This window comes from Lithobates pipiens, unplaced genomic scaffold (assembly GCF_037356315.1).
Source record: "Lithobates pipiens isolate NorthernLeopardFrog02 unplaced genomic scaffold, aLitPip1_a1.2 Scaffold_18, whole genome shotgun sequence".
Classification (NCBI taxonomy): Eukaryota; Metazoa; Chordata; class Amphibia; order Anura; family Ranidae; genus Lithobates; species Lithobates pipiens.
This window is the reverse complement of record NW_027507758.1, coordinates 555,810,027-555,823,122: the sequence shown is the minus strand read 5'-3', so window position 1 is coordinate 555,823,122 and position 13,096 is coordinate 555,810,027. Positions and strand designations below refer to the sequence as shown.

At 47.9% G+C, this 13,096-nt stretch overlaps 1 protein-coding gene across 1 annotated transcript in view; it reads left to right on the top strand.

Moving 5' to 3' along the window:
* The window catches only part of TDRD6 (tudor domain containing 6), a 176,361-nt gene that overhangs the window by 152,183 nt on the left and 11,082 nt on the right, over positions 1–13,096 (top strand). The window contains exon 8 of the mRNA XM_077485168.1: positions 615–731. Coding sequence (XP_077341294.1) covers positions 615–731 — 117 coding nt within the window. The remainder of the gene's footprint in view (positions 1–614; positions 732–13,096) is intronic.

Below are 13,096 nucleotides of genomic sequence, written 5' to 3'. Positions count from 1 at the left end.
ATGGATATCTTGGTTGTGGCAGCAGCTGCTGCCGTTACCGAGATATCCTTCTTCAAAAATAGGACGTACATCGGCGTGCGCTGGTCGTTAAGTGGTTAATAGACACCAGCCCAGGAGTCCAGCACAGTCTTCAGCTGAGGCGGTTCTTTGCTGGTCTTCCGATCCCCAATGCCACCAACTTGGCTGTGTGAAGCTGGCTGTGACTTCCTGTTGTATCACACCCGGCTCCCTGCTGTGCATGTGTGAGATGTGCTGCAGAATCAGACTAGTCCCGTAGTCCCTGGGGCACCTTGTATGTCCCAGGCGGGTGTCTGTGGCAGTCACAGGGGGTTATTTACGAAAGGCAAATACACTTTGCACTGGAAGTGCAGTCGCTTTAAATCTAAGGGGTAGATCTGAAATGAGTGGAAGCTCTGCTGATTGGATGATAAAATCACGTCCATGTCCCCCTCGGATCTATAGTGACAAGTACAGTTGCAGTGCAAACTGGATTTACCGTTCGTAGATAACCCCCACCGTGTTGTATATGTATGTGTGTGTATATACATATATAATAGGAATTATAGGAAAACTTTATATTGCAGGAAAACTTCATTGTGTTTTTTGATTTCCAGATAAACAGCCAGACCTATTTACAGTGTACAGAGATGAGTCGGGGGTTGAAATAAACTCTGAGGTCATGTACGAAAGTGATGGTGGTTATTCTTTTGCTGATCAAGATACTTTAGAAGGTAAATTATAGAATTCCTGGATTGAAAAGATAAATTCACCAAAACTTTTAAGATATTCCTGATTTGCTATGGAGGATATAAACCCATTTTGTGTGTACCAGATAACCTTGTAAATCCAGATATTACCTTGTAATAGTAGCAGGCTATGCTGCAAATAGCCTGTGCCTAGAGCAGGAGGGTGCATAGAAGACCAGTCTTGTATTTAGGCAATATTTGCGTATGCTTATTCTAGGGTTTACCTTCAAATCTGAAGTTTAGCTGGGGAAAAAAGCTCTATAGCATTAGTGACCCAATTTGCCTGTAATGATGTACACTCACCAGCCACTTTATTAGGTTGGACCCCCTTTTGCCTTCTTAACTATTTTAATTCTTCATAGATTTAACAAGGTGTTGCAAACATTCCCCAGATTTTGGTCCATGTTGAGATGATAAAATCACTCAGATGCTGAAGATTTGTCAGTTGCACATCCATGATGCGAATCTCTCGTTCCACCACATCCCAAAGGGGCTCTATTGGATTGAGATCTGGTGACTGTGGAGACCATTATAGTACAGTGATCTCCCTGTCATGTTCAAGAAACCAGTGGTGAGATGATTTGAGCTTTGTGACATGGTGCATTATTCTGCTGGAAGTAGTCACCAGAAGATGGGTACACTGTAGTCATAAAGGGATGGACATGGTCAGCAACAATACTCAGGTAGGCCGAGGCATTTAAAAAATGCTCAATTGGTACTAAGGTGTCCAAACTGTTCCAAGAAAATATCCCCCACGCGATTACTTCACCTGCCTGGACCGTTAATACAAGGCAGGATAGATCCATGCTTTCACGTTGTTGATGCGTAATTCTGACCCTACTATCTGAATGATGCATCCGAAATTGAGATTCCTGAGACCAGGCAACGTTTTTCCAATCTTCTGTTGTGCAATTCTGGTGAGCCTGTGCAAATAGTAGCTTCAGTTTCCTGTTCTCTTACAGGAGTGGCACCCGGTGTGTTTTTTTTTGTGAATTTTTTTTGGATGTGTTTTATAGCAGAAAGTAAAAAATATGTTTTGTTTTCAAAATTGTCGGTCTTTTTTTTTTCATAGCCCAAAAAATATCGCTGATGTGATCAAATACCACCAAAAGAAAACTATTTGTGGGGAAAAAAAGGACATAAATTTTATTTGGATACAGCGTCGCACAACTGCGCAAATGTCAGTTAACCACTTTCAGACCATTGCACGCCGATATACGTCGGCTGTTTGAAGAGGGATATCTTTGTTATGGCAGCAGCTAGCTGCCATAACCCAGGTATCCACTTATTCAGCAGGCGGTCCGTTTTCCAATAATAGTGGTCTCTGTGGCGGAAGCGAATGGGTCCTCTTCCGTGTGTGGTATGGAGACGAGTGAGGGGAAGATGGCCCCCACCCGTCTCCATATCATTGCAAGGCGGAAGCGGCGTCAAAACATCACTTCTGCCCATAGCTCTTAAAAGGCCATTTTTTTCCAAATGACAAATACATTTTTTTTTTTATTATTTATTGCATTTTTGTGTAAATATGATATCTGGGGTCTTTTTGACACCAGATCTCATATTTAAGAGGTCCTGTCATGCTTTTCTATTACAAGGGATGTTTACATTCCTTGTATTTGGAATAAAAGTGACGCTTTTTTTTTTTTAAAGAACAGTAGTGCCCGCGTATGAAAACAGTGTTCAAACCACACATATATATATGTATGTGTGTGTGTGTATGTATGTGTGTGTGTGTGTGTATATATATATATATATATATATATATATATATATATATATATATATAAAATGGGCTAACGTTACTGTTGTCTTATTTTTTAATTCAAAAAAGTGTATTTTTTCCAAAAAATTGCGCTTGTAAGACGGCAGCGCAAATACGCTGATTATCAGCTCATTGATTATCAGTGCAGCCTACGTCAGATGTGCCCATCAGCTGCCAGTAAGTGCCCATCACCTGGCACCCTGTGCCCCAGAAAGAATGCACACCTGCTAGTGCCAATAAAAGTGCCAATCAGTGCCCCATCAGTAATGCCTGTCAGTTCCCTTCAGATGCCACTCATTTATGCCTGTCAGTAGCTCCTCATCAGTGCCACCTATCAGTGCCCATTATTTAATTTATTTTTCGAAATTGTCAGTCTTTTTTTTTTTTTTTTGTTTATAGCACAACAAATTAAATCAAATACCACCAAAAGAAACCTACTTGTGGGAAGAAAAAATATAAAAAAATAGTTCGGGTATAGTGTCGAATGACCTTGCAATTGTCATTCAAAATGCAACATCTCTGAAACCTGAAAATTGTCCTGGGCAGGAAGGGGGGAATGTGCCCGGTACAAGTGGTTTAAAGGATTAATGAAAGAAATGTAATTTGTGCTCAGGGGCTGATTTACTAAGATGAATGTGCTGCACCGGTTCATACCTCAATTTGTGCGCCAGATAAATTAAGTGAGCATATGAACCGGCACACGCATAAGCGCAACAGGCCCCCAGGCCAGGCAACTTTAATAAAAAAAAAAAAAAAAACAGCATGAGTTCCCCTCAAAATCCATACCAGGCCCTTTAGGTCTGGCATGGATTTTAAGGGGAACCCCGCGCCAAATAGAAAATGGCATAGGGGCCCCCCTCAAAATCCATACCAGACCCTTATCCGAGCATGCAACCTGGCAGGCCGCAGTAAAAGAGGGGGGGGGGACGAGAGAGCGCCCCCCCTCTTGAACCATACCAGAGCACATGCCCTCAACATTGGGATGGTGCTTTGGGGTCCCCCCCCAAAGCAACCTGTCCCCATGTTGATGAGGACAAGGGCCTCATCCCCACAACCCTGGCCAGTGGTTGTGGGGGGTCTGCGGGCGGGGGGCTTATCGAAATCTGGAAGCCCCCTTTAATAAGGGGACTCCAGATCCCAGCCTCCCCCCCCCCCCTGTGTGAAATGGTAAGGGGGTATAAAAGTTCCCCTACCATTTTACCAAAAAAGTGTTAAAAATTCCTTTATTAAAGTTTTCTTCTTTCCATCTTCCTTCGGTTTCTTCCTCCATCTTCTTCTTCCTCCGATCCTCTGCTTCTTACTACGGTGTTCTTGTCCGGCATCTTCCTCCACGGCGTCTCTTCTTCCTCGATTCCTTCTCAGGCCGCTCCGCGCAATGGGAGACTCCTGCTGTGTGACGCTTCTCTTCTTCTGACAGTTCTTATATAACGAAGGGGGGGGGGGGGACACCCGGTGACCCCGCCCCCTCTGACGCACGGTTCCATTATATAAGTGTCAGAAGAAAAGGGTCACACAGCGGGAGCCTTCCATTGCGTGGAACGGCCCGAGAACGAAGTGAGGAAGAAGAGACGCTGTGGACGAAGATGCCGGACGAGAACACTGGAGCAAGAAGCAGAGGATCGGAGGAAGAAGATGATGGAGGAAGAAACCAAAGGATGAAGGAAAGATGACCAGAAGAAAGAAGATGGAAAGAAGAAGACTTTATTAAAGGACTTGTCAAAAACTGTCTCTTGTCATTTTTAACACTTTTGTCACTTTTTTGGTGAAATAGTAGGAAAGTACCCCCTTACCATTTCACAAGGGTGGGGGGGCCGGGATCTGGGTTCCCCTTATTAAAGGGGGCTTTCAGATTCCGATAAGCCCCCCACCGGCAGACCCCCACAACCACCGGCCAGGGTTGTGGGGATGAGGCCCTTGTCCTCATCAACATGGGGACAAAGTGCTTTGTGGGGGTCCCCAAATCACCCTCCCAATGTTTAGGGCATGTGGCCTGGTATGGATCAGGAAAAGGGGGGCGCTCTCTTGTCCCCCCTCTTTTCCTGCGGTCTGCCAGGTTGCGTGCTCGGATAAGAGTCTGGTATGGATTTTGAAGCAGGGTTCCCCTTAACCACTTAAGGTCTGCCTCACGCCGATGTATGTCGGCAGAATGGCACAGCTGGGCACAAGCACGTACCTGTACGTTGCCTTTTAAGTGCCCAGCCGTGTGTTGGGAGCGCATCGGCGGCGGTGCGCTCCTGACCCGGTCCTGTGCTCTGTGACCATGGCTGCAGGACCAGCAAACCCAATCGCCGCTGATGTGCCGCGATCGGGTCACAAAGCTGAAGAATGAGGAGAAGTCTGTGTAAACAAACCTCTCCCCATGCTTTCCTGTGTGGCTGTCACCAATCATCTCTTCCCTTTTATAGGGAAGGACGATCAGTGACGTCACATGGCAGGCCACGCCCCCCTACATTAGAAAAAAATATAACGTCATACATAACGCTGCACTGCCCCCTAGTGGTTAACTCCTTCACTGCCAGTGTCATTTACACAGGAATCAGTGCATTTAAATAGCATGGTTGCTGTATAAATGACAATGGTTCCAAAAATGTCCGATGTGTCCGCCATAATGTCGCAGTCACAATAAAAAATCGCTGATCGCCGCCATTACTAGTAAAAAAAAAATATATACTAATAAAAATGCTGTAAAACTATACCCTATTTTGTAAATGATATAACTTTTGCGCAAACCAATCAATAATCGCTAATTGCGATTTTTTTATTTATTTGTATTTTTTTACCAAAAATATGTAGAAGAATACGTATCGGCCTAAACTGAGGAAAAAAATGTTTTGTTATATATTTTTTGGGGATATTTATTATAGCAAAAAGTTAAAAATAATGCGTTTTTTTTCAAAATTGACGCTCTATTTTTTTTTATAGCGCAAAAAATAAAAGCCACAGAGGTGATCAAATACCACCAAAAAAAGCTCTATTTGTGGGAAAAAAAGGATGCCAATTTTGTTTGGGAGCCGTGTAGCACGACCACGCAATTGTCAATTTGGTCCTTTGGCTGCAAACTGGTGCGGGGCTTAAGTGGTTAATATCAGGTCTGGTATGGATTTTGAGGGGGATTTTTTTTGGCACGGGGTTCCCCTTAATATCCATACCAGACCTGAAGGACCTGGTATGGAATTTCGGGGGACCCCCACGCATTTTTTTTTCTTAATGTTTTTTGTTAACATGACCCGTGTACAAATAGCCTTAAAAAAAACCCATAGAAGTGAACCAGCGCAAAAAAGTCAAGTTTAACTTATGCAAATGAATCTACACGGCTTAACATTTACTAAAATTTTGCCGGCGCAGTGAACCAGAGCACTTGAATGTACACAAATGCCACTTGCGCGTGCGCAGTGCATAAATCGACCTCGCGCAGCTCCAAGTATATTTGCAGGCGCAGCAAGCTTGTTCAGAGAAAATTAGTTACTTTTCCGTTCTATTTTGGGCATATTTGTTACTTGGACAGTTCTAACTACTATATCACATAACCCGCATAATATTGGCACTTCGAGCTTCTTTTAATTTTGAGTTGAATAATGCGTGCGCAGGTCTATAGCGGCGCACTGATGTCGTCTCCCGTGTGCCGGCATGTTATTAGTAAATGGGGAATTGCGCTGTGTTACAGGCGCAAATGCTTTGTGAATATGTAAACTCCCGTTGCACATCGGCATGCGCCGCAACTCATGGCGCAAACCTTTTGTAAATCAGCCCCTTAGTGTTTTTTTACTACATCTTAGGCAGGACATTTGAATGTTTAACTGCTTGACCTCCGGAAGGTTTTACTGCCTTCATGACCAGGGCATTTTTGCCATTCTGCACTATAACTTTAAAGATTAACTAAACCCACAACAGTGAAATCCGTCTGTAGATGCAGTAAAGCATTCTTGTTATACACACTATGAATGATATAAACAAGATGAGGATAAATCCAAGGAAAGATCCAAGCTTTGCTCACCGGCCAGCCCGCTAACAACCAAAACCATCTATCTAACAGTATGCATTTAAAACAGGGTTTTAGTCTGCACATATTTGCAAATACATGCGTAAGCCGCAGAGCCTCGTCACAGCATCCTGTGGTATCTGTGGCCCTATCTCTAGCTTATGAGAGACCCCACAATGGAAGCACATGCATTCTGATGGATAGGTGGAGGTCAGGTGAACTGAATAGAGCCCATCCCTTCTTAAAGGTACAGGGGCACACTGAGCACCCAGCAAATAGCACAATGGCTGCAAAGGTGTCAGCTAACCAATATTACAGTAATAGTACAGTATTAGTAATATTACAACAAAAAATGGTGTCCACTGCCCCCACCTATAACTGCCCATTGCAGCGAGTACCAATAGGAAGGCAACATATGATATAAACAAGGCCAAGGATAAATCCAAGGAAAGATCCAAGCTTTACTCACCGGCCAGCTCGCTGACAACCGAATCAACCTATCTAACAGTATGCGTGTGTGTATGTTTTAAAATTGATCATTCCCCGGACCTGCTATCGACGGCTCAGGTAAGCGGTAGAGACGACCTTAGTGCGCGGGGGGGGGGGGGCGTTTCTCTCCCACCCCTGATTAAATGTGATTTTGTGCTGAATCCGCCACTGAGACCACTTTTATCTGAAAGTCAGCCTGTCGTTTAAAAAAAAGAATACAGAGGTTATGGTAGCTAGCTGCTGCTATAACGGTAGCATCAAATTACTGTCAGAAAACGGCAGCTGGTCCTTAAGTGGTTAAAAAAAAGAAAACATTAAAATTATTTTATTTTTTAAAATCTTTTTTTCTTTCGTTCACTGACTGACACAGCTCCATTAATCTTGACCATAGGGTTGTTATGCCACTTTCAGGAGAGGACTAGGCAGAGCATATTATACATGTGAAAAAACAGAACTTTACAGTTCTGCCCAGGGGGCGGCCCCTCCAGTAATAACCCCTCTGCCAGCCTCCGGCAGCTCAGTTTTTTTCTGCCTAGTGAAGGAGATGGACCTAGGAACCCTGCAGGACCATCGGTCCTGGGATTTTTTTGCGGAAGTTTGCCTTTTGCTCAAGATTTTTGGATCCTGTGATCTACTATCAACAGCTGGCTGGGTGACAGGCTGGATATCCTTATCCTTGTTGTCTCCCCAGCCTGGCCATCGTGCGCGTGCAGACCATAGCTCCGCTCTGGGTTGGCCACGACATGCCCCTCAGGCTCCAGGACTGCCGGTGAGCGCAACGTTCCGGGGCACACATATGACCGGACTACTGATTTTTTTGGTCAGTGTGCCGTGGCCAGCAGCCACCCCGTACTGATCAGAGTGGGTCTGTGATGGGAGGTCCCCATCTCTCCTGGATGGTTAGTACAGGTCTCCCTGCCTTGGGGGGATGGAGCAGCTGGGCATTCCCTGGGAGATCGAATCAGGGTTCCCCCTCCTCCCTCTCTTCTTTCCCTGTTCCTATCTTCCCTTCCCCAAAGTGGGGGATGTTGCATGATGGGCTGCTGAGCGGTATGTCTACCTGTAGTCAGGGGTCCTCTGGGGGGCTCTCACCTTGGATGGGGGTCTACACTGGGTGGCTGTGTCTGGTCTCCCCGCTGGGTGTCTGGAGGTCTGCATGTGCTGATCGCCATAGCGCTGTTCTGATGCCATTTTCACTGTCCTTTCACTGTGTACAGTTGTTTGTCGGACATTTTTGGTGTGCCTCAGTGGAAAGCATTGTCAGGGGCCATTTTGCTGTAGTTCGGCGACCATTTTCTCTGTGATTATGTCCTTTATACGGAGCAGCTGTCGGCCATTTTGTTGTAGCCTAGCATGGTTTTTATGCTCAGCGCTTGTCCCTGCTGCTCAGAACAGCGCGCTTTCTCACTGAGGACACCTGGGAGCTGACACAGGCACTTGTAGCTGAACGGCGCAGAACTTGGTCTGGGTGGTGAATCCTGCGGTGGGGGCCCCTCAGTCTGCAGCAGCTAGGAGGGTGGGACTGTGCACCTGTCCTAAGTCCCCAAGGGTGGCAGACAGGGTGGGTCAGCATGGCTTCAGAGACTGTTGTTCCTTCCCCAGAACTCCCTGCAATTGTAACTGGCTCGTCTGCAAACAATGCAGTGCCTTTTGGACACTTTGTCGGCTGTCCTTGAAACGTTCGTTGCCAGGATGGAGGCGGTGTGTGGGAGCAAAGGTGATAAAAAGCTGCGCCTGCCCCACTCCCCCCCTCCTCCGGGGAGAGCTCTGATGCAGACTCGGGCCCCGCTGAGACTGGCGACCCCTGCTCTGTTGCTTCAGATGACGCTCACCACGACCGTTCGGAATAGTGAAGATGAGTCCCCATCCGGGTCCTTGCAAGACAAAGCGCTAGTTGGAGCACTTATCACAGCTGTGCGTGATACCCTGAAAATTCAGGATAAAGCAGATTCCTCTGCTGAAGTAACAGTCCCTTTTGGGTCCCGCAAGCCAGCCCGTACACCTAAGATGTTTTCATAGCTGACTTATTTTGATAAGCTCATATACAAGGAATGGGGAAGACCGCCCGGACCTTTTCGGTCCCAAAAAGTATGGCGGCGCGTTACCCCTTTGAGGAGAGCCTTCTTAAAAAATGGTCTCCTCCGGTCGTGAACCCCCCAGTATCCAGGTTAACCTCTAGAGATCCGCGCTATAGCCGAGTGACTGCTACAGCGCGGACCTGCTTTGCCGGGACGACGTCTATTGACGTCGTCCCGTGCACGAGCGGCCTGCGCGCCCCCCTGAGGGGGGTGCACTCTATGAGACTCGCCTGATCACGGATCGGAGCAACGTGTCGATCCGGACCCCTTACCACGTGATCAGCTGTCAGCCAATGACAGCTGATCATGTGATCGCAACACAGCCGGTAATCGGCTATTTTTCCTCCTCACGCTAACAGCGCGAGGAGAAAAATAAAAAGCCTATCACCGGCGGCCGTGATCGGGACATCAGTCCCGATCACGGCCAGATCATCAGTGCCCACCTGCCCCCTGCCAGTGCCACCTAAGTAGGGGAAAAAGGGAAACACAACAGTGCCACCTATCAGTGCCCACAGTGACATCTATCAGTGCCCACAGTGCCACCTATCAGTGCCCACAATCTGCCGCAAAAACAGTGCTGCTCCTCAGTGTCACATATCCGTGCCCATTAGTGTCATCTACCAGTGCCCATCAGTCCCATCTATCAGTGGTACCCATCTGTGCCACCCATCCGTGCCACCTTATCTGTGCCCATCAGTACTGCCTTATCTGTGCCCATCGGTGCGACCTTATCTGTGCCTATCAGTGCCCAACAGTGCAGCCTATCAGTGCCCACCAGCGCCGCCTCATTCATTTCATTGAAGGAGAAAAATGACCTGTTTGCAAAATTTTATAACAAACTATTAAACATGTTTAATTTTTTTTATTTTGCATCTTTTTTTGTTTAGCAAAAAATAAAACTCCTAGCTGGAATTAAATACCACCAAAAGAAAGCTCTATTTGTGGGAAAAAAATGATAAAAATTTCATTTGGGTACGGTATTGTATGACCGCGCAATTGTCATTCAAAGTGCATCAGCGCTGAAAGCTGAAAATTGGTCTGGGCAGGAGGGGGGTTTACGTGCCCAGTAAGCAAGGGATTAAATAAAGTAACCACGATCCCGGTAGAGGGGACTCCTGCATTTAAGGACCCTACTGACAGGAAGGCAGAGGCAGTGGCCCGTTCCTTGTTTACAGTTGTGGGGTCCGCAATACGACCAGTACTGGCCACAGCACTTGTGTCATAGACATTTACTGAATGGGCAACACTTTTTCACTGCGAATTGGAGAAGCAGCAGGCTACCCCCATCTGCATGGACTAGCAAACCAGTTAGTGCATGGCCTTAAGTACGTTTATGACACGCCCCTGGATACGCTCTCCCTACTATCCAGGGCTTCAGTGTCAGCAGTGCTGCTGAGACGCCTGATTTGGCTAAAATGCTGGTCTGCGGACCAGGCATCTAAAAAAAAGCCTTGGCGGGTCTACCCTTCCTCAGGCCGCAGGCAAGGGCCCTCATTTTCCGCTCTGGACTTCAGCTAAATGCTCCCAGTCCGACAGGATGACCTCTGAGGGACAAAAGCATCCCTGGAACCGCAAGCCTGCGAACAAAAGTGCTACCACATGAAGGTTTGCCCGCCCCCGTCACACGGGTGGGGGGTCGCCTTCGGGAGTTTGCAACCTGGTGGGCGTCTCGGCTATCCGACCAATGGCTACAAGATAGAGTTCCTCTTTTTGCCACCAAACAGATTCTTCCCCTCCAGCGTACCCTTACTCCTGGCTCGCTGAGAGGCCCTAATGGGGACGTTAAGGGACCTGCTAAGCCGCGGGGTGATAGTGCCTGTTCCGGAGTTGGAAAGGTTCCAGGGGTTCTACTCCAATCTGTAGTCCCCAAAAAGGAAGGGGTATGTCCAATCCTGGACCTAAAAGCCCTCAATTGCTTTGTAAAAGTACAGAGGTTCAGAATGGAATTGGTTCGCTCAGTGGTCACTGCACTCCATCAAGGGGACTCCCTGGCATCTTTGGACATCCAGGATGCAGAACTGCACATACCCATATGCCTCGGGCATCAGAGGTTTCTGCGATTTGCAGTTGGGGAAGCCCACTACCAGTTTGTGGCTCTCCCCTTTGGCTTTGCATCAGCACCCCAAGTCTTTGCCAAGGTATTGGCTCAGATTTTGGCGTTGTTACGACAATGCTGGATCGCGATCGTAGGTTACTTAGGTGATCTCCTGAGAGCAGCTTCTGCCTCAGAATTAGAGGATGTGGCGATCACCATGCAAACCCTGCAGGAATTTGGGTGGCTGTTGAACCTAAAGAAGTCAGTGCTCATATCGACTCAGTGCTTGGAGTACCTAGGCTTACTGCTGGAATCCATGGAAATGAGAGTGTTTCTCCCTTCAGACAAACTGCAGACTCTCAGAGCCACGGTAAAACTATTGATGAACCGCAGGTACTCGTCACTGCACTTTTGAATGCGATTCCTGAGCCTCATGGAGGCCTCCTTCGAGGCGGTACCATACGTCCAGTTTCACACCAGAGTCTTACAGAAGGAGATCTTGACAAAATGGCACAAATCTCTGGTATCCCTGGATCGGCAGATTCGGGTGAGCCAGTCAGTCAGGGACTCCCCGCTCTGGTGGCTGAAGTTCCTGCACTTCGGTCCGGGAACTCGTTCCTACCTCTACATTGGACAGTGCTCACAATGGACGCCAGCCAGACCGGCTGGGGTGGTGCACTGGCAGTACAGTCGACCCAGGACCTCTGGTCGGGGGGAATCCAAGTTGCCGATCAATGTGCTCGAGCTTCGAGCAATCAGGCTATGCCTCCCCACATGGTCAATGAGACTACGAGGGCATCCGATCAAGATCCAGTCAGACAACGCCATGGCGGTGGCATATGTCAACCATCAAGGAGGAACAAGAAGCTCAGCTGCAGCACAGGAGGTCGCTTACATCCTTCAGTGGGCAGAGCGAAATGTACCGGCCCTGTTGGCCATTTACATCCCGGGAGTAGAAAACTGGCAGACAGACTACCTAAGTTGCCAGATGCTGGACCCAGGAGAATGGGTGTTGCATCCGGAGGTGTTCAGGCTGCTGTGCCTGCGGTGGGGCACACCAGACGTGGATCTCCTGGCCTCCGGTCTCAATCAGAAAGTGCCGAGATTTGTATCCAGGACAAGAGATCCTTGGGCAGACGCGTCAGCCGCGCTGGTGGCTCCGTGGGATCAGTACTGACTGATCTATGCCTTTCCTCAGCTAAAAATGCTACCACGTCTGCTCCACAGAGTGGAGGCCGAGGGGATTCCAGTAATACAGATTGCCCCAGATTGGCCTCTGCGCCCCTGGTACGCTGACCTAGTACACCTGGTTGCGGACGCTCCCTGGCAACTACCGTTACGAGAGGACCTTCTGTGTCAAGGTCCGATTCTCCATCCTGCTTTACCATCGCTGTTTTTAACAGTATGGCTGTTGAGAGCCAGGTGCTGAGGAACCGGGGCCTGTCGGACTGTGATTTCAACTATGTTGAGAGCACGGAAATCTTCTTCTCAGAAGATATACCATCGTACCTGGAAGGCCTACATCTCCATGTATTAGGAGAAAGGGTGGCATCCGCACACCTATTCCGTTTCCAGGATCCTTCTGTTTTTACAGCGAGGGGAAGACCAGAAATTGGCTTTAACCACCTGCCGCCCGCCATATAGCAAAATGACGGTGGCAAAGTGGTTTCAATATCCTGACCAGATGTCATATGACCTGATCAGGATATTAAGCCGCTGCGCGCATTGCGGCGATCATTGTTGCGGTGTGTCTGTCTGACACACCGCAACTACGATCTCGGTAAAGAGTCTCTTACGGAGACTCGTTACCATGTGATCAGCCGTGTCCAATCACGGCTGATCACAGTGTAAATGGGAAGAGCCAGTGATCGGCTTTTCCTCACTCGCCTCTGTCAGACGCAAGTAGAGGAGAGCCAATCGGCTGCTCTTCTGACAGGGAGGTCTGTGCTGATCGATTATCAGTGCAGCCCCCTGAGGATCCCCACACTGGACCACCAGGTATGCCCC